Raw genomic sequence first — 21196 nt, 5'->3', positions numbered from 1 at the left:
AATAAGGCGGCCGCACATCGCAGCATTGCAGGCTGTGGACGGACGCTCCCCTGCAGCAGCAGCAGCAGCACACCGCACCGCACGCACCGCACCGCACCGCACCGCACCATACCTCAACACAACACTCAGCGGTCAATCAGCTAAGCAGCAGCATCTGGAGCTCGTATAGAGCTCCGACATGCGACGGCAACATAGGCCTAGGGAGAGCGGGGTAAGTTGTCATACTGTTCATAACGCCACCGCTAAAGGCTCTATCTCAAAAATCAAATAGCCACTTTGTGTGACTTCTTCTTCTATAATCAACTTCCTGTTCACATGTGGTCAAGGGCGCTCTAATCTGAGGTTAGCACCATTTTCTTATTTTTCTGCTTAAAAAGTAAAAGATTTGCACTTTAAATTTTATGCAATACAACTTTGTTAGGTATGGTTGATAAAAAATATATATTTTGCACAAAATAGAGGAGACAATAACGTGTTTTTTGATACTTTAGCTGAAGTGCTATGTTGAGCTAATCTTGAGATTAAGCCAACATTAGCACACATAGTTTGGGGCAAGTTGTCTCAATGACTTTGGGGCAAGTTGTCACATGTGACCAGCCAGCAAAGGAAGAAAACGTCTTTGTGGAGCCATTTTCAAACAGTCGTCCAAAAGAGACCTGGGTAAAATGTGTAAAATGCAACAAATGGGCCCATGATGCTTGCACCTTAGGCCAGGCAATTTATGTGTGCCAGAATTGTGACTCTGAAGATGAGTCTGATTAGTCAAATACAGTGCATCTGTTTAGTTCAGAGGTTAAACATGTTAGGTTAAGCAAGTTATCTGCAGCATTCCATGCAGTTATCATGAATCTATGTGCAAGCCAGAGAATGTTAGAGTTTAAAGTTCAAAGTAAAATGGTCTTGCCACTTAATGTGTTTTGATTGAAATGTGTATTGTTTTTCCAGATTCTCTAGGCATGACTGTTTATATTTCCAGTTCTGGAAATCAATATTCACAAATTAGTTGTGTTCTTATTTTTAGATAATCTAGTGTGACAATTTACCCGCCGATGGGGCAAATTGTCACAAGTGCACATTCTCTATTCAACAGTCTACAACTCCGTAATGAGATAATATATGAAAATGTTATGAATACAAAATATGTTCCCAAGACTTCCTTCTTTAATTTGGTATGACATATATACCATTGGGATGTATGGTGCTCAGTAAATGTTAGACAGTGTGAAAAGTGTGACAACATACCCCGCTCTCCCCTACTTCATGAACTGCATATGAACTATAACACGGATTCAGAAAATTCATGCAGCTATTTTGCAATTACATTCCATCAACTAGACATTGGCCTATTTGTATTATAAACATAACTCACCAATGTGCCATTGTGTGTGTGTGTGTGTGTGTGTGTGTGTGTGTGTGTTCTTGTTTAACTATATTTGTGGGTCCAAAAACCGGGAATACAGTATACTTGTGGGGTCCGGACAGCTTTGTGGGGCCAAAATGCTGGACCCCACAACTTTAAAAGGCTGTTTGAGGGTTAAGACTTGGTTTTAGGATTAGGGTTATGGTTAGGGTTAGAGTAAGGGTTAAGGTTAGGCATTTAGTTGTGATGGTTAAGGTTAGGGTAAGGGGCTAGGAAATGCATTATGCCAATGATGGGTCCCCACAAAGATAGTGCCATGCACTGTGTGTGTGTGTGTGTGTGTGTGTGTGTGTGTGTGTGTGTGTGTGTGTGTGAGAGAGAGAGAGAAGATGGGTGGGTGTGGGCGTCTGTGTATAGGTCTATAGTTGTTGGTGTATGTCTCGTCTGGTATGAGGTGCCATCTGAGACATTATTCACAATTACCTCACACACTGAAACACTCTCATATGCACAACTGAAACACTCATAAACATGAAACAGGATTTCACTTTCAATATAGACAGAGTGCATTTAAGGCCCGTCGCCACCGCAGGGGAAACAAACTCTCTGCTCTCCTTTGATTTGTATTGCATGAAGGTGCCTCCTCTTCGATTTCATCTGCTCGCAAACAACAGAAACATGTTTAAATGCTGCTGTGTGGTGACATAACGTTATGTCCGATGTTACGTTTGCAGCAAGCATTTTGTTTCAAGTCAAATATCCAAATGTCATTTTTAGGCTAACTATCTAAGTAAAGCTTACACACGTAACGTCGGCCATAACGCTTAGTGTCAGGATACCACAGTCTTCCCATTCTCCCTGCTGATTCCTCATATCTGTATTCACTTTTGTCTTCATAAAAGCTCAGGTTTTTACATGCAATCTATATATCTTATTTACTTTAGAACAAATAAAGTTTGTTTAGCTGTTTTCCTGAATTCATTAGTTATACCTCATGAGTTATTATCTCAGAAAAACTGGCATAAAACAGAGGCTGTTTTTATGAATCAATGAGTCATTATCTTATGAATTCCAAAAAACACAACTGAAACGCTCTCACACGCAATACTGAAACACTCATAAACACTACTGAAACGCTCTCAAATACATATAAAGGCCTACAGAGTGTTTCAGTAGTGTTTATGAGAGCGTTTCAATTGTGTGTGTGTGTGTGTGTGTGAGGTTTCAGTATAGTATGTCAGTATGTGAGAGTATACTTTTTCAGTAGTGTACTGTATATGAAAGCATTTCAGTAGAGTTGTGAGAGCATTTCACTTGTGTGTGTGTGTGTGTGTGTGTGTGTGTGTGTGTGTGTGTGTGAGGTCATTGTGAATAATGTCCCAGATGACTCCTAACAGTCTGGTATCAAGTTTGAGAATGTGTAAGTACATGTTTAAGGGAGGTTGTATTTTTTTTGACACTCTGCCTCCATTTCCATACTGCTATATTATGCAAATTCAATCAATGTACCACACAGTTAGATTTCATATTTCAGGGTATCAGTGAGTGGTGAATACGTTAATACATATACTTTACATATACTACGTAAAATGTGGACTTTATTAATCTTAGAAAATAGTAGTGTGGTGAAAAATAAGAAAATAATCTGCATGATTGTAATTTGGCCAAATTTGTGATACACCTCATTCAGCCCTATCGATGCCCAATGGCTCTGGACCAATGTATGAGTTTATTTGGGTTTATTTTAAGGAAAGACCAACGTTGACAGCCGACCTGTGCGCCGTTTAGTGATTACTTTTTTAATGTCACAATGTAGGCGCCGCCCATTCAATCTGTGCCTGAGGATCTTTACCCAGAAATGTTAAAGCGTTGATAGACACAGAAATTAGCCAATGACAGAGCAGCGCTTCTCGCATGGACCAATCAACTGCTACCAGGTCAGGCGTTCTGTTTTGTTGCTGTCAGACAAGGGGAGTCAATCATGGCTGCTTCCTTGGTACGGTGGCTAAAAAGATTGTACGCTTTCTTGTTGATATGCCCCCTCTGTATTCCAGCCTTCTTGAATTTAGAGGAGCTGAATGAGATGAAATATGGGATTCAAATTCTCCCAGATCCCGTCATGTTGGGGCAGGTGAGTGAAGGTGTTTGGGGGAAGCTAACGGTTAGCTTGCTAGCTAGAAAGTAGGCTACAGTTAGCTAGCGTGCAATATCTTCCTTTAATGTTACTGACGCGAGTAATAAGTATCCTGTCAGTTAGCTAGTTTAGAAATCTAATTAAAAAATGTAACCATACAATTGGCTTGCAAATTACACGAAAGAAGCGTCAAAGCTAAACTGATTTCCACGTGACCTACGCAGCAATTCCTGACAGCTGTCACAACACAACCTCAGCTTCCTCACTTCCACCTAGCTAGTTGCAACTTCTTTAGATTGCAAATAACTAACCACGAAGACAGTAGCAAAACCAGCTAGTTAATAGACTTAAAATACTCAAGTACTGTACTAGTCATGTATGGCATTGTCACACGTCAAGATGCTACAGCTGTCATGATAGTCTTTCTCCTTTTAGACCAAGACAGAGGAGGTTATGATGGTGTCCAGTAAGTACAAGCAGCTGTATGAGTGTCGACTTCCAGCCCAGGCCGTCCGGTTTCATCAGGACCCTGCCTCTGAGCCTGACTCACAAGGGTACACCGGGCCTGACATCCCAGACCTACTCAGTCCAATGCACAATGCTCAGTGTTTAGTGAAGGTTAGTTCTCAACTGCTTATCTGTGGGATCCAATGGTCAAATGCTTATGCTGTTTAGAAACTAAAATTGTTATCCATCCAAGGTCATGTTTTGATACAAACGGTATCACACTGACCACACCTGTCAATACAATGCATGTGTAACTGCACAAATCACATCCAGAAAGTACTGGAATCCAATTACTTGAGCCATATTTGATGATGTGAATGCTGTAAGTCACGTGTCAAACTCGAGGCCCGCAGGCCAAATCCGGCCCCTTGCAAATTTAGATCCGGCCCGTATATCAATTTGGGTTCACTATAAATTTTGGCTCGCCTAGTTGTGCGCCAAACCAAAAACACAGGTGTTTTTTAAATTGCAATTACCTGACAAAGCAGAATATGGCAGACTCTGAGATTTTCCCCGAAGAAGCAGAGTGTTTTCATATTCAGGCTGTGAAACAGGTTGTTGTTAAAAAAAATGTATCATTGATTTGCTTAATTCTATGATGGCTAAGGATCAATGTCAAATGTCTTAGAAAGCCAAAAATGCGGAAAAAAAGCTACCAAAATGTAAAAAAAAAAAGGTGACATGCAGTAACAAAAGCACGTCAATAAACTCTACATGTCTGGCCCTTGGTGTGATTCTTTTTTTCCAGTGTGGCCCTTAGTGAAAATGAGTTTGACACCCCTGCTGTAAGTAGTCTCGCATTGCCAGACCTTCCTCCACAGCGCTGCGGAGGAGGGTCTGGCTTGTCCACACAGCATTCCGGGAGGGTAGAAAAACGTGCTCTTGTTTATTGGCATTTCTGTAAACCAATCACAATCGTCTTGGGCGGCGCTAAGCATCGTGCGGAGCCACGGTGCCGCTGCAAAACAGCCTCGGCAAGGAACTTGTTTTGGTGGAACATGTGTACGTTCAAAAGAAAACTCAGATTGGACAAATAGTCCAAAAGCTAGCTGTCTCAATTTACCCTGCATATATCTGAGGAGCAATTAACCATAGTCCTCATAAATAACCAGAGTTTAAAATTACAACACAAAGAAAGCGGAAGGCAACTTGTCATCCGAAAAGAGTGACATCAGGCGGAATTTGTGGCAGAATGAGAGCAATCCCGGAAGTGGAACGTCGTGGAAATAGACTATGCTGTATGTGACTTAATATTACTACTATATATATATATACTGCAGTGTGAAAGCTAGTATGTCTGTATTACTGAACTTTGCTGTGTAAAGATTGTGGATATTGTGCACATCCATCCCCAACTGGGTACAGTTGAAGAAAATATTATAAAATAATAAAAAAAAAATATATAAAATAGTATACAAAATAAAAAGGCAGATTGTTTTTAATTGAATCTGCTCACTGAATATTGCTAATTCACAAAAATGTTTTAAGACAATATTTTGACCTTCAAAACAGAGTATGTATACAGAAAGAAATGACAGACCCACCTTTTAGATAAGAGCTCACATTAAATTAAATTAAATTAAAACTATATACTACCTAATGAACAAAAAACATAATTGTACTAAAATAGACTGCCAACACCAGATAAACTGTATATAATACACATTTTTACAACTTCTGTCAACTTTGCAGTGTGCATAAAAAGTACAATAAATACAGAGAGAGAGATGATTTGTACATGCCATACAATTCAGATGGGGTTTTCAGGTCCATACACACAATAATTGGATATATTAAAAAATAGCTGTCTAGCATCTTCCAGATGAAATTGAAAAAAATGTGTGTAGATGGCATTTTTGAATGCAATTGTATTTTTTTTTTTATGTCTCGTTTATTACCTTGTCAGACTCCACCAGAAGCTTAATTTGATCTCTGATTTCATTTTTCTCAACAGCTGTAATTTAATTATTGTTATCCAGGCTTTCATTATTTGTTATTTTAATTGACATTGCAAGTGTGTTTTGAGCTGTTGTGTGTTTTAACATGAAATTAGATTTTTCCCTTTGGACACACACATACTAACCTAGTCTCGCTATGCCAGACCTTCCTCCACAGCGCTGCAGAGGAGGGTCTGGCTAGTCCACACAGCATTCCAGGATGGGAGAACAATGTGCTCTGGTTTATTGGCATTTCTTTAAACCAATCACAATCGTCATGGGCGGCGCTAACCTCCGCACGGAGCCGCTGCAAAATAGCCTCTTGAAGGAACTTGTTTTGGTGGAACGTGTACGTTCAAAAGTTGTTTTAGTCGTGCAACAAAAAACTCAGATTGGACAGATCTGTCTTAATTTACCCTGCAGAGATCTGAGGAGCAGTTAATCATAGTCCTCATAAATCCACCTGAGTTGAAAATTCCAACATAAAGAAAGCAGAAGGAAACGGACATTGGTGAAAAGACATGCATCCGGCGGAATTTCCTGCTGCATCGGAGCAATTCCGGAAGTGGAACGTCGAGAATATAGACTAATATTAACCTAATATTCTTCCTGCATCCTGACATATCAATTTTCAATCAAAGATCATCAACCAAAGTGGACTTAGATAACAAGACAATGAGTACGTTTACATGCACATCAATATTCCACTATTATTCAGAATATGACAACATTCCGAATTTGATTCAGCATATACCGGTTGGATATTCAGAGTAAAGCCTTATTCCGAATATAGCACTTTCTGATTAAGACGTGGGATATTCCGGTATTATTCGGGTTTTAGAGGCATGTATACAGCGCATTTGGAATATGCGTCTCAAGGTTTGTACCTCTGGCTTATGGTCAGCTCTGTACATTGCTATGGTTGCTGTACACAAACCAACCACCCAACAGTTTGCGAGGCTACAGACCCGATAAGAAGGACAAACACAGCTACTTTTAAACATTATCAAAGACTTGGATATCAACAGGTTTTTTTTATATGAGCACACATCGCTACGCCGACCTTTTCAAGAAGCTGGTTGAAGGAATGAAAGAGGGAGGCTGTGTTCGCACGGTCCAACAAGTCCGCCACCGCTAGTAAGCTTTGAAAAAAACTTATTTTGCATGGTTACATGTAAACGGGAATATTAGTTAGTAAAATTAGGCTGGTCCTACCAGACTCTCGTACATTTAATGTGTACAGAGAGTCTGGCCTCTCTCTATTGACAAGTGTTAACTTCCTTGAAGGCGGGTACTCTGTTGAAGTTTAAAACTATTGGATCTGCCCAGAGCCACTCTGGATCTGCCATAACCAATCGCTAACGTTTGGTCGTGACGTATGTCATGCGCATATGCAACAAGAGGGGAGACCGACAACAACTATTGGCTTATATTTAGCATTAGCATCGCTAGCGTTCGCCTTAGCCAACTCCTTCACCACTAACGGAGCGAGCTGGAAAATCAAACTTTTCCTGAACCGCGTGGGGAGGAGGGCCACAACATCATGGCCCCAACACAACTCAGCAAAGATTGTTCTTGCTCCGGCTTTAACTTCTGGATATTCGGCAGCGTTGCAGCCTACATGTAAATAGCTTAGTCAGAATATCGTCTTTTTTCGGACTAAGGGCGAAGACCTGAATATTATTTGCATGTAAACATAGTCATTGAGTAAGGGAGGCTGTTGTAAGGTGTCTGGCCCTAACCTTTTAAAAAACATATGTGTACAAGTTGTTTGAGTGTGTGGAATTCTAATAGGATGATCAATGATATTGTTGATGACATCGTGCAAGTAGCCTAAATGAAAAGAAAAATGTGTCCATCATTGCTGTATATTTAACAGTTTGCTGTCTGTGTTTCCTGCAGACAAAGGACTGGTGGACATATGAGTTCTGCCACGGTCAGCATATCAGACAGTACCACCTTGAAGGTAAGAGCTTACCTCTGTGCTTTTAATCTATGTTTTTCATGAGAATCACTTTGACAGATGTCGTTCTTCTCCCCTCAGACACAGAAATCAAAGGAGACATTCTCTTCCTAGGTTATTATGAATCTGAATTTGATTGGAGCAATGAAACAGCAAAGGTAAAGTTGCCTCAGTGTTGTGATTGTAGTTATCATTCTTGATGGTCTTTGATTTCTGGTATACTTTGAAGAACTTAGAATTACAAACTTGGATTTACAAAATGCTAGTGCAACCCATTCCTTGGTGATTTAGCAGCTTTCAGTAATGATGACTATATGTGAATCATTAGAAGTGCACAAACATCAGAAGCATCACATTTCACATTTGGATGATGCACTGAACCTCCAAGTGTATTATGAGTTTACTTAAAACATATTTCTGTTTATTTCCCTAGGCCTCCAAACAGCACAGGCTAAAGCGCTACCACAGTCAGACCTATGTAAATGGCTCAAAGTGTGACCTAAATGGAAATCCCAGAGAGACTGAAGTCCGGGTGAGACATTTAGTTCCTTGATATATTTCTATACCATCCTACCCGTGTGGTTTTGTGGGTTTTTGTTCTGTTTTGCTACTCCAAACAGATATGAAGTCAGTGAAAATGTGCATGTTGTACCAAGTGATCCTCCTAAGGGACTGTTCGTTATTTATTTAAGGGGCCACCGGAGGAGTTTTGGGACCTTTAGGCTAAAAAGACTTGACCCTCCCCTCACCAGTATTGAGTTTTCTATGACCCTCCAAAATGATTTGAAAAAGAGGCATGACCCTCCCCTTATGTGCTAGTTTGCGCTTAGCAAAGATGTACAGATGCCATTTGATTTTTTACAACCATGACATACATGAGTTAACCTCTGTATTCTCATCTTACACATCACACTCCTCTGTTATGGTGTGGTGGTCATTTCAGTAGATTTACTCACTAACATTGTTGTGGAAACACAATAAGCATGGAAACTGACTGCACACTTACTGCATTACTTCAAATACTAAGTTACTCTTCTAGTAAACTAGTATTCATATGAAATAAAACAATGAGACCATTCAGCAAATAACAAATTCAACACTGGTTGCTATGGACTCGTCACTAGGCTTCCTCAGTCATTGTATATTTTAGCACATAGGTAAAGCTGCCGAAGCTGAACATTATATTCCAAAACATATATGTTTATTTTTAAAGCAGATTTTAAATTACATTGTAACAATTTAACAATTCGCCCTTATGAAATCCAATCGCGGCACGGCTGTCTTGGAACGCAATAGACAGACGGTGGTGGAATGCCCCGACACTTACAGTGGTGTGAAAAAGTGTTTGCCCCCTTCCTCATTTCCTGTTCCTTTGCATGTTTGTCACACTTAAGTGTTTCGGAACATCAAACCAATTTAAACAAAAGTCAAGGACAACACAAGTAAACACAAAATGCAATTTGTAAATGAAGGTGTTAATTATTAAAGGTGAAAAAAAATCCAAACCATCATGGCCCTGTGTGAAAAAGTGATTGCCCCCTAAACCTAATAACTGGTTGGGCCACCCTTAGCAGCAACAACTGCAACCAAGCGTTTGCGATAACGTGCAATGAGGCTTTTACAGCGTCCTGGAGGAATTTTGGCCCACTCATCTTTGCAGAATTGTCCTAATTCAGTTACATTAGAGGGTTTTTTGAGCATGAACGGCCTTTTTAAGGTCATACCACAACATCTCAATAGGATTCAGGTCAGGACTTTGGCTAGGCCACTCCAAAGTCTTCATTTAGTTTTTTCTTCAGCCATTCGGTGGTGGACTTGCTGGTGTGTTTAGGATCATTGTCCTGCTGCAGAACCCAAGTTCGTTTCAGCTTGAGTACACGAACAGATGGTCGGACATTCTCCTTCAGGATCTCTTGGTAGACAGCAGAATTCATAGTTCCTTTTATCACGGCAAGTCTTCCAGGTCCTGAAGCAGCAAAACAGCCCCAGACCATCACACTACCACCACCATATTTTACAGTTGGTATAATGTTCTTTTTATGAAATGCAGTGTTCCTTCTACGCCAGATATACTTGGACACACACCTTCCAAAGAGTTCCACTTTTGTCTCATCGGTCCACAGAATGTTGTCCCAAAAGTCTTGGGGATCATCAAGATGTGTTCTGGAGAAATTGAGACAAGCTTTGATGTTCTTTTTGCTCAGCAGTGGTTTTCTCCTTGGAACTCTGCCATGCAGGCCATTTTTGCCCAGTCTTTTCCTGATGGTGGAGGCATGAACGCTGACCTTAACTGAGGCAAGTGAGGCCTGCAGTTCTTTGGACGTTGTTGTGGGGTCTTTTGTGACCTCTTGGATGAGTCGTCGCTGCGCTCTTGGGGTAATTTTGGGCGGCCGGCCACTCCTGGGAAGGTTCACCACTGTTCCATGTCTTCGCCATTTGTGGATAATGGCTCTCACTGTGGTTCGCTGGATTCCCAAAGCTTTGGAAATGGCTTTATAACCCTTTCCAGACTGATAGATGTCAATTACTTTCTTTCTCAATTGTTCCTGAATTTCTTTGGGTCTCGGCATGATGTGTAGCTTTTAAGGATCTTCTGGTGGACCTTACTGTGTCAAGCAGCTCCTATTTAAGTGATGCCTTGATTGTGAACAGGTGTGGCAATAATCAGGCCTGGGTGTGGCTAGAGAAATTGAACTCAGGTGTGGACAACCACAGTTATAGTATGTTTTAACAAGGGGGGCAATCACTTTTTCACACAGGGCCATGATGGTTTGGATTTTTTTTCTCCTTTAATAATAAACACCTTCATTTACAAATTGCATTTTGTGTTTACTTGTGTTGTCCTTGACTTTTGTTTAAATTGGTTTGATGTTCGAAACACTTAAGTGTGACAAACATGCAAAGGAACAGGAAATGAGGAAGGGGGCAAACACTTTTTCACACCACTGTAAATTCAACTAAAATGTAACAGTGAACAATCAGCGTTCGACCTACAGTCTGTTGAGATGCCTCTCCAAATGCAGAAACGAAGCGCAGTCACACCATAAAACGTTAAGGCACGTTGAGAAAAAAGATCCGTATTTTGACGTAATCCAATTACACGGAAAAAAAAGTAATCCACAGCGATCAGTAGATCCATAAAAAGGGTCACAGTGTATCCAGCAAGGCCTATATGAGCCTCACATTCACCAGCCAGCTCCAAACAGGTGAACATTTAAACAAAGTGGAATAAACGTATAAAAGTCCAAATCTACACAAAACCCGCAATTGGTAAGCTGACATCAAATGTATATACATGGCATTTAGGAAACCTTTTATTGCAACGTTGGCACGGTAAGATGTCCTGATTAGTACAACAGTAATTTTCGTTTTTTGCGTCCTGCTACTCCCATCGTCAGCCAGGTAATATTTTTTTTTTTACTAAAGCAGTATATGAAATCTGATGTATTACCTACCACCATTTAGTTGTTTTGTGTTATTTAAGATATTTATAAAATATCTGGTCATGCCAGATGTAATTATTCCACTCATTTTTTAAACAATGCAATTATCTGTTTCAGCCACCAGGGGGGCAGCGCCCCCTGCCCCCCAGCAAACTCATGGGTCAGACCCATCTGGTAGAGAAGGAGGGCCGAGACTAAGAGCTACATGAAAAAATATGCACCAAACAAGCCACAAATGTTGCTGTTTTCATGAATAAAAAAGTTGGGTGACCCCCCCACCCCCACCCAGACTAAAAAATGTTGGGTGACCCTCCCCTCAACAAAGAATAAAAAGACATGACCCTCCCCTATTTTCCTCCGGTGGTCCATTCCATAAATACTGAATGTTCCCTAAACACACCTAACTAATTTTACTCTTATTTTTTCCAGTTTGTGTGTGAAGAAGGCTCCAGTGACTACATTGTCCGAGTGGATGAGCCTCAGTCGTGCCGCTATGTGCTGACAGTTCACACCAGTCGCACCTGCCAGCATCCATTCCTGCGGCCACCATCCACTGCCAAGCCCCAGGGTATCGTGTGCCAGCCAGCACTAAGTGCCCAACAGTACATGGATTACGTCAAGGCTCAAGTCTGTGAGTTGACAAAAATGAAGGTTACTGTGACGCAGCATGTGGAGAGAGTCTTGCTTGTTACTTTAATGTTATGTCCTGTTGAAGCAGTACTGGAGCAGGACATAATATTGGAAAGGAGTATTTTAAAGTGTAATGGTGACATCAGATAGAAAAATAAAGCCCGTAAAATGTACAACTTTTTGACATTTGTTGTTGAATAGGCGTTTGATATATGAAACCTTTCATTGTCTAATTTCAAGAAGTAAGAAAGTAAGAAATCTGTGACATGATTGTTCTTTCTTTCCCTCCCTCCCTCCTTCCATTTCCTTTGTTCCTAGCGGATACAAAGCGTAAAGTAGAGCAGATCTCAGAGGAGCTGAGGAGTCTTGATGAGATGTTGGCTGGTAATGAAGGGACAGATGGAGCAGTGGAAGTAACAGCAGAAGAGACATCACCTGCACCCAGTGATGACCCGAACCAGTCAGACACAAAAGGTGCATTTTTTTTTTTTTTTTTTTTAATACTTAAAAGGCAAATGACCTTCAAATTATTGTAGTAATTCGTAAAGTCAAATAAATAAAAATATTCACAGTTTTTTTTATTTTTTTTTTATTTCTCATCATGCCAGATGTAAACTTGTGTGTGTCTTTATTTTTAAACAGATACTGCTGAAGTATTTGAGGGTGCCGGGTCAGAGGAGGCAGAAGATTCTGACTTCTGGGAGGGAGTTACAAAGCCAAGGAGTTCAAAAACAACTGCTTCTCAACAAGATAATCAGGTATAGAAATACATCTTAGAATCAATTTTTTTCCTTTTAAATGAATGATGCTTCTCTGGTAAATGAAAGGCTGGGCTACTGATGTCATGTCCACAATATCAAAACTGGGGAAGCTTTAAAAAAACACAAAGTTGAAAAATGGTTGATACATTTATCTTTATACTTCATTGTTGTGTATATTCACTAGGGGTGGAACGGTACATGTATTCGTATTGAACCGAAACGTTACGGGCGTCACAGTTCGGTGCATGAATTTACACGGAGAATACACGATATAAAAATAAATAAAACTTGCGTGCAAATTAATTGATGTAATGTAGAACTAATGTAATGCGGAACTACGGTTAGATACGCGGATAGCCTGAAGCTGATTGGCGCGCTGCCTATGTAGCCGATCTCTGCCTATGTATGTGGTTTTAATGAGTCAGAGATAGCAGCACTAAGGACGAGTATGGCGAGTGGTGGCGACCCACAAGAGTTAGAGGACCAGTCAGTTCCAGTAGTACAGACTGCTGTAGTAGATTAGTGGTACTTTTCCAGCGTCGCAGTTCTGAACCGTAATGTTAGTTGGGACAGATGCCTTGTTTCTTTAGGCTAACTATATTAGCTTTAGCCAGGCAGGGAGCAGCTTTCTGCAGTGAAAAATGGCCGGGAGACGTCGTGAGAAAGTTGCATTAATCAGGTAATTTAGTTTGTCTTTGCAGAGAACAGAGATGCTGTATTTTTTAATACGCTATTTAATGCTATTCTTCTGCATTTCCTTTCCCTGCTCTCCTCCGTCTCTCTGTCACTTGTGTCTCGCTCACATACACACACACACACAGCTCCTCCCACCATGCGGTGTTTGGTGTTTTTAGCCCGCAATGTCGCCTTCCAGGCAGTGCGGCAATGGTTATGTCAAAGAAGTTATGTTAGTGTTAAGGTGAGGGTTAGCTGCCTGTAAGGCGACATTGGAGGCTTAAAACACCATTGAGCCCACCGTGACAACAAGAGAAACTTTGCCTTCTGCATTTTTGTTTTGCTTTTCTCTCCATTGTACCGAACTCGTACCGAACCGTGATGTCTGAACGGTGACATCTGTACCGAACCATGACATCTGTGTACCGTTCACCCCTAATATTCACCAAAAGTGAAATGTGGTTAACTGATAATACTGTCTATTTTTTTTTAAATGTAGAGGTGCTTTTTCTCCAACCAGATCCCAGCCACTAGAGGGTGTAGCCTGATATATTCCCTCCCCACTTCACAATTCTAACCAGATTTTGTTTTCTATACACAGGAAGCAGATGATGGCTATAACTCACTTACAGACAATGAAGCCATAGATGATGGTGACGAAGGTATTGGCAATTTCCCCCTTCACTCTCTCACACACACACACACACACACACACACACACACACACACACACACACACAAAGACAAGGAAGACCAGTGCCATTTATGATCATTCTGGTCACTGTTTTAGCACAGTTGATTTATTGTACAGTTGAGTATTTCATTTCTGTGCAGTTATTTTGTGTAGTCTGTAGGGCTGTCAAAATAACGCGTTCATTTCGATTAATTAATCTGAGAAAAAATAACGCGTTAAAAAAAAAAATGACGCATATTAATCCATTCCATATTGAACTTTGACCCAGAGCCGTTCTAGCCACCATTGGACTGTAAAATGAAGGAGGGAGACGAGAATGTGCTGCCTGGATAATTAATTGGAACATTTACTTATAAAAATCTTCTTCCTAAATAGGGTTGGGTACCGAAATCCGGTGGTAATATGGCACAGGTGCTTTCATGACCTGCATCTACCAGACCAAATAGCAACCCGGATTTCGGCGCCTCATTTCGGTGCCACTGATATGTCTCCACTTCTCTCTGATGCTTTGAAACAGACGTTACAGGAAACAGAAACATCGCAGCAGCTAACGTTAGCCTACCGCTAGCTAGTAGTTGGATAAACACGGTTAAAATGCTGACAGCTAACGCGAAACGGTGTAAAGTTTGACTGTGTTTTACTGTAGAGGATTCAACACCGGGATGCAATGTGCCACTGCCGTTGTCGGAAAAACAAGACGGTGCGTTCAATGAAACTGGTAAACTACAGCCTCCTGTTGTTGTTAAAGGCCCTTTTCCCATCTGGTGGTTGTTTTTCTCATTCAACAGCAATTTACTAGTGAAATAAGTTATTGTTAGTTATTGTAGTTATTACATTATTATTAAATAATTTAATTTTGACCATATGGCCTTAGCAATAAACAAGCCTTCTTTAATGTTGCCGACTGTTGTTTAGTACCCTTCTTTTTTCTTTTTAACTTTCTTAAAAAGTATCGGTTAAGGCACCGGGCAAAAATGATGTATGCGATTAATTTAGATTAATTAATCACAGAGTATGTAATTAATTAGATACATTTTTTTAATCGATTGACAGCCCTAGTAGTCTGATTTGCAAACTGAATGATGGAGCATTTTGTTAAACATTTCTTTTGTGTGTTGTTCAGCGTTGGACTTTTCTCTCTTCACATTAATGTCTTTCAGTTGAAAAATTCAACTTTAAAATCATCACTGACCCAGCGGACCTGATGAAATTTGTCCAACATCTCAGAGAGAGTAACAGGAAGGTCAGTACTCTCCAAGATTACTTTGATACTTGTTTGTACACCTATTGGAGTATATTTCTTATTATATTTTCTGTGCAGTGTATGAGTATTCAATGCTGCATTTTTTTAGAAAGCACAAAACCAAGCCAAAAGTCAAGGAGAGAAACCGGCAGACGACAGGGTAACGAAGAAGCTCGGCGAGGAAGATGAAGATGAGCGCCTGCTACAGGAGTTTGAGGATGAGATGGCCGACCTCTCAGTGCCCTCTGATAAGATTGACGACATAAAGGAGGAAATGCAGAAAGAGTTTGACAACATCATAAATGAGGTTTCAGACTAGAGACGATATGTTATTTCAACACGAAGATTGATGTAATGAGATCATATACATATTAAAAAGTTATGAGGCAGATATGACACAATGAAATAATCTAACAATCCTTTGATGGGATTGGCTTCTCTCTTGTGTTGTAGGCCCAGCAGGAATTAGAGACAGAAGGTCTGAAAGGGGAGTTTGATCGCACTCAAGCAACACAGACACTGGAGACAACGCTGGACAAGCTCCTTGATCATTTGGAGGAGAAAGACGTCCAGGACCCAGAGCAGCAAACAGCAGGAGTTCAAAGAGCCAGTGACCCCACCAGGGGGAGCCCCAGCCTGGCTCCCAAGCAGCCAGGTAACCAGGCAGCCTGCTCATGTCTGTACACTCTGTGTCTCCCTCCATCATCCTCATATTTCATTCATTCATATGTGCAATAGTTTGTCATGACCTCTTTCATCCCAGAATAGACATGGAGTTAGTTTGATTCACAGAGAATTTGTGTTATCAGATTGATATTTTCAATTATTTTTGGTTAGTTAGTGGTCTTTCCTCCGCTGCCATTGATGCATCTGTGGGTGATTTTCAGTAATCAAATCCAAATTGAAATGAATCACAGTTTTATAAATCTATGACAACGCAGAAATGTAATGCTTAAAAGACTAAAATACACATTCTTGGCTCTCACCTCCTCTATCCTGGTGCTGATGGGTTTTTGAGGTGAACTGTGTTGTTTGTCCCTCTTTTGTCTCGTCACCCCAGACCAAGCGACTGACGACCATGTTAAGATCAAAATTACTAAGTATAAGACGGGCAGCAGCCCTGATGGGGAGGTCAAAGTTCAGGAGATGGGCGAAGGAGACCCCCAGTGGCAGCACATAAAGGACGTGGTTAAAGAACAGCTAGAGAAAGCAGGACTGAAGGCAGAAGGTATGAGGGGGGAGTGCCCGAAACACTCCTGGCCTTTTCTCTCTTCCATCTTGATGAACGATGTGACAGTTATCAAGACTTCATATCACTTTTATTTTAAAAGCTAACTCCTTTTATATCTTCCCCTCGATAACCCTCGCTCTACTATGCCCTCTTCTGCCGTACGGTTAACACCAGTTACTGTCAGCGGAGCGGATGTTTTGGCCTATTTAAAAGGAGTTACTTTCAGACACTTCCCTGTTTTAAGTTTTATTATAGAGACACACACACACCCATACTAAAGGGTCCTCGCCTGGGTCAGGGAACCCGAAGACGAGGCAAGAGACTTTGATTTACACCCGAGATGTTCCCTTGTTCACGGGCGTTTTAACCTCCTATACAGAAAAAGTATTGCCCGAGGGAAGTTTCATAACCATATGATCTTCAGTAATACTCACAGTTTAAAGCTGCTCTTCGCGGAATCACCAAAAGTTCAAATCCGCTGAAAAATGCAGTCTCCGGTGAGTTGAGAGGAGGCTTGCTGTCAAAATCAATCCTCCAAAGAGGAGTCAAAACTGCCTTCCGTAGGGGTGTTCCCCTACCGCTTGGCAGGGTTGAAGTGAATAAAAACAATTTTGAATTTGAAAAAAATCTGGGTCTTCAACAAAAGCACAAAATAGATACGCGGGTTTTGTTCCCTAGTTCAAACTTGAACTCAGGTATTTTTATTTTATTTAAAGCAGAAAGTTAAAAAAGGCAAAAAAGCTAAACAGAAAAAAAATTAACAAAAATGCACTAAGTCCCTAACAGGATAAAATTGAATGCTCCAATACGGAGGTTCTTTCAGTACAAAATGCCCCAAAAGAGAGGAGAGGGACTCTATCATTGAGTTACTCCTTTTTATACATACATTGACCAGTTCATTCCCACCTGTCTTACCACTTCTTATGGCCTAATAAGGTATCATTTTTTAATGGAACTACAGCAATAACAGACACTCACAGGAAGCCTCACATGTGATAACGTATCATATCCTATGCATTGGTCAATCTAACAGCCTTATAGACTACACAAGCAAGCGGTAATGCTCTTCCATCATACATGACAGCTTGACTCTCTTCTCCTAGCAGGAGCAGGTCAGTGTGAAGTTTCATCAGTACATATGTTTTACATCGGCTCCCCATTCCTTTCTCTCTTACATGAACTCGATATACCCCACATGAACTCTTCCCCTGTCGCAGATGCAGTCTCTTACAGGAACACATGAACTTCCCTTCTGCATGAACTGCAGGCAGGCCTTCACGTACATCTACACTAAGCAAATGAATATAATGCTGTATCTAGCATGATTCATAAAATTAAATTACATAAAATTACATTTGTAAGCTGCAATATGATTATATATATAAGCAGAAATATAGTTGTAGCTGTTTTTGGGTTAATACATTCCTTAAAGCAGTAATATATGTTTTAGCTGTTTTTGGGTTTTCAACTGAACGCTTCGTTCAACAATCTGTTATCTTGAGCATATAGTAGTTCTCCTCTCATCTTTGTCAAAAAGCATAAAACTGTCCAATTTAAGTTTTTCCAAGGTTTAGCTGTTCAAAAGACACTTCATCAACGTCATGCTAATAGTACGAAGGGTGTCCTTCATTTTTCATGCTGCCAGCAATTAAACACGTATGCTTTCACCAAAGATCAAAAAAACGTTTATGGGAACCCATTAAATTAGTTTTTTATTTTATTTTTAAAAACAGAATTGCAAAATGAAAGATCATGGTAGCAAAATATATATCTGACAGCAGTTAGCTGAAGCTTATTTTAAAGGCAAAGGGAAACCAAAGGTGTGCCATGTGTGTCTTTTGTTTTTCATCCACAGTTGTGTTTGTACCATTCTTCATTATGATTATTTGTTGTTTTAATACATCGGAATTGACTTACATCTGTGTTTAACTGGCAAAGCCTGCCTTGTCCCCTGTTTTTCTTTTGCAGGTAAAATTGAGGTGAAGATCTTGACGCGAAAAAATGCAGAGGAGGCAGGTGATCAGTGGCTGACTGAAGAAGATACAAAGTCCTTCAGGGAGCTCCTCATAAATCTCCTGGTAATATAGTGATTTTAACTTTTTATTGGGTTCATTTGGATCCCTATGGGTGTGAGTTATACTGTGTTTGCCAGCAGATGTGTGAGATTGTACAGAGACAGCTGTTGTTTTTGTATATTTGTCTACCTGCATAACAAGTTATTGTTCAGCAAAACTACCGCTTGATTAGATGTCAAATCACTAGACTGTAGTCATGAAAGACATGTAAACTTATTATTTACTTAAATATTTAGTTTTCAAATGTTTAACAAAAGAACTAAATATATGTACAGTCTGGACCACTTTACACTATTGACATTTTATTTTCTCTCTGGCAGACACCACTCTCATGTTTGCCTGTTAAATATGAAGCTGCAGCCAGTTAGCTTGGCTGCTGGCTGTAGCTTCATATTTAACAACAAATAAGAGAGTGGTAACAATCCCCTCATCTAATTAAGGAGAAATATATTTTAGGAAACACATTTAATTCTATTTCCCAAAATGTCAAACTATTGCTTTAAGGGGGAAATTGTATGGTTTCTGGTAAATTCTAGGTTGTCAAACACAAATGACTTTAAAAGTGTACAAAAAATATAATATTAAATAAATATAATATATAAGTATTTTAACATTCATAATTTGTTCCCAAAACAAAAAGTTGCTTCATATTAGATTTCACACTGCATGAAAAGTCTTTTTTGACACTGAGCTAGCCTCTCATCAAAAACAATTCATGAAAAACAACTGCTGTGCTTTAGAAAAGTAGTCGGGAAAGTAATGATCAATGGGTTAAAGGTTTGCTGGGAGAGTCCCACATGGTTTCGTGTAGCATTTTATTGTTGAGCCACCTTGCCTAAACACCCTCCTCTAACATAAAAAAAATGAATACACTTTTTAGGAGATAAAACATGACCCTGCAAGGAAAGGGAGCAGAGGTGCTATTTTTACACAGCGCATGAAGCCTTTTCAGTTAGTGTGATTATTGTTTCGGGTGTCATGTACTGGATCTGGGTGGCATTCCCACCTCGCTGAAACCAACTTACCACCCACAAGTACACTTCTATTTTTCCTGTCGACCTTTGCCACACTGTCTAGGAAACATTAACTAGATTATAACCTGTGTGTTTTGTCATTGACATTCAGCATATCAGCATGAGGACTGCGACATGTACTTTTTAAATTGTCCGCAAGTTAAATAAACATTTGATCAGAAAGGTTGTGGTTGCTTTTAAACACATAATTTCCCCCCTATCTTATAGACTGGAGGCACAGAAGAGGTTTACAAAGAACAAAAGAGGCAGCAGGACTTGGAGAACAACTATAGGTTTGTGTGGGGAGAGTCCCAGGAGGAGTCGCAGTCATCCAGCGCCTCTGACTCAGACGACATGGACATATGAGCTTATTCAGTACATACCTTTCGTAACGGTGAACTCCTGTGAAAACCAGCAGGGAGGGGGACTCTGAAGTGCAGCCGCAAATTTGAAATAGAGCCCCAATGATTCAATTACTGCTATTAAACCTGGCAGATGATATCAACTCATCTGTTTGCACATGCAGAAAATGTGTCCGTGTGTCTGTGTCTGTAGTAGGCACCAGTTTTATGTTGCACGATGAAACCGCAATGTCTCAGCTGTACTTGTGCAGTTGAAGGAAGTTATGCATTGTCCCTTTTGATGGGATCCAGTTTTGATAGATGGTGATGTACCTTTTTAATTAAATGTCAGTGAATTTTACTGAATATTTGCATCTAGTTCTGAAGTTGTCAGCAGCACACTGTGTCCACAGTTGAATTATTACAAAATTTGTATTCTATGTCGCTATTGACAAAAAGTTAAGAAGTTAAAGTATCTTTAAGTGAATTGCGCATGCCTCAACAAACTGGAGGAGTGTTTGCACAGGTTGTTCAATTTAATGTTTACTGAAAAGTAGGATTGTGTCTGGATTTGAAAAAAATAAAGGACAAATACCTACAGGTTCAGATTTCAGTTCCCACTTGTCTGACACTTTCTGTTGCTGCATTTGGTGATTCGATTAAACACAACTGTAGATTGCAGAAGTGTTTGTTCACATGCTGTGACACTTTATATCTTTAGTAAAAAGGTTTTGTAAACTCAGAATTTTAACATTGTTTCACAAAAATGTGTGTTTCTTTTTGGTTGTCGTGCTGGTAAATGGATTAAAAAAAAAAAACACTAAAAGGAGTGTAGGAAGATGCATATTTTAAGTGTGTACTTTCATTTCTGACAAGAATTTAATTTACCTTCATTCAGCAAAGGAAAAGAACACAATATTAGAAATAATGGAGCCGCACAAAACTTTTCTAAGGATCCTACAGAGGTGTACTTAAGGGCTGGTTTGTATAATTTATGAGTAATTGTGACTACTTGGTGACTTGCTTGATTTGTTGTATATTGGCACAAATTAAGTGGGACTTCAGTTACCTGAGTAAATGTGTTCAGATTTGTGACAATTTTGTATATGAAACTAAATTTCACTGTGGAAATAAGTTGTATACAAACTTTTTCAGACACACGATTGAGGCATTTCTTCACAGTGTCTAG

General features: G+C 40.0%; 1 protein-coding gene across 3 annotated transcripts; it reads left to right on the top strand.

Moving 5' to 3' along the window:
• The first annotated feature begins 120 nt into the window (after positions 1-120).
• On the top strand, positions 121-20340 carry os9 (OS9 endoplasmic reticulum lectin). 3 transcript variants are annotated; one of them, XM_078248379.1, is made up of 15 exons: positions 121-211; positions 3930-4112; positions 7841-7904; positions 7983-8059; positions 8335-8433; positions 11774-11975; positions 12293-12448; positions 12617-12732; positions 14012-14072; positions 15265-15347; positions 15457-15654; positions 15801-16002; positions 16408-16575; positions 18547-18656; positions 19895-20340. In XM_078248379.1, the coding sequence occupies exons 1-15, from the start codon at positions 179-181 to the stop codon at positions 20030-20032; spliced, it is 1890 nt and encodes a 629-aa protein (XP_078104505.1). In that variant the 5' UTR covers positions 121-178; the 3' UTR covers positions 20033-20340. The 3 variants fall into 3 exon arrangements, with proteins under 3 accessions (XP_078104505.1, XP_078104504.1, XP_078104506.1); XM_078248378.1 differs by lacking the exon at positions 121-211 and adding an exon at positions 3301-3491; XM_078248380.1 differs by lacking the exons at positions 121-211; positions 16408-16575 and adding an exon at positions 3301-3491.
• Positions 20341-21196: the final 856 nt, after the last annotated feature.

The sequence above is a fragment of the Sander vitreus genome, chromosome 4 (assembly GCF_031162955.1).
Source record: "Sander vitreus isolate 19-12246 chromosome 4, sanVit1, whole genome shotgun sequence".
In the NCBI taxonomy this organism is placed as follows: Eukaryota; Metazoa; Chordata; class Actinopteri; order Perciformes; family Percidae; genus Sander; species Sander vitreus.
The sequence above is the reverse complement of the archived record's forward strand: the minus strand, read 5'-3'. Positions and strand labels throughout refer to the sequence as shown.

Coding starts and splice junctions, on each gene's coding strand:
- os9 (XM_078248378.1), top strand. CDS start 3,342: ATGGCTGCTTCCTTGGTACGGTGGCTAAAAAGATTGTACGCTTTCTTG. Junction 16,576..18,546: donor AGCAGGACTGAAGGCAGAAG/GTATGAGGGGGG, acceptor TTTCTTTTGCAG/GTAAAATTGAGGTGAAGATC. Junction 18,657..19,894: donor AGCTCCTCATAAATCTCCTG/GTAATATAGTGA, acceptor CCTATCTTATAG/ACTGGAGGCACAGAAGAGGT.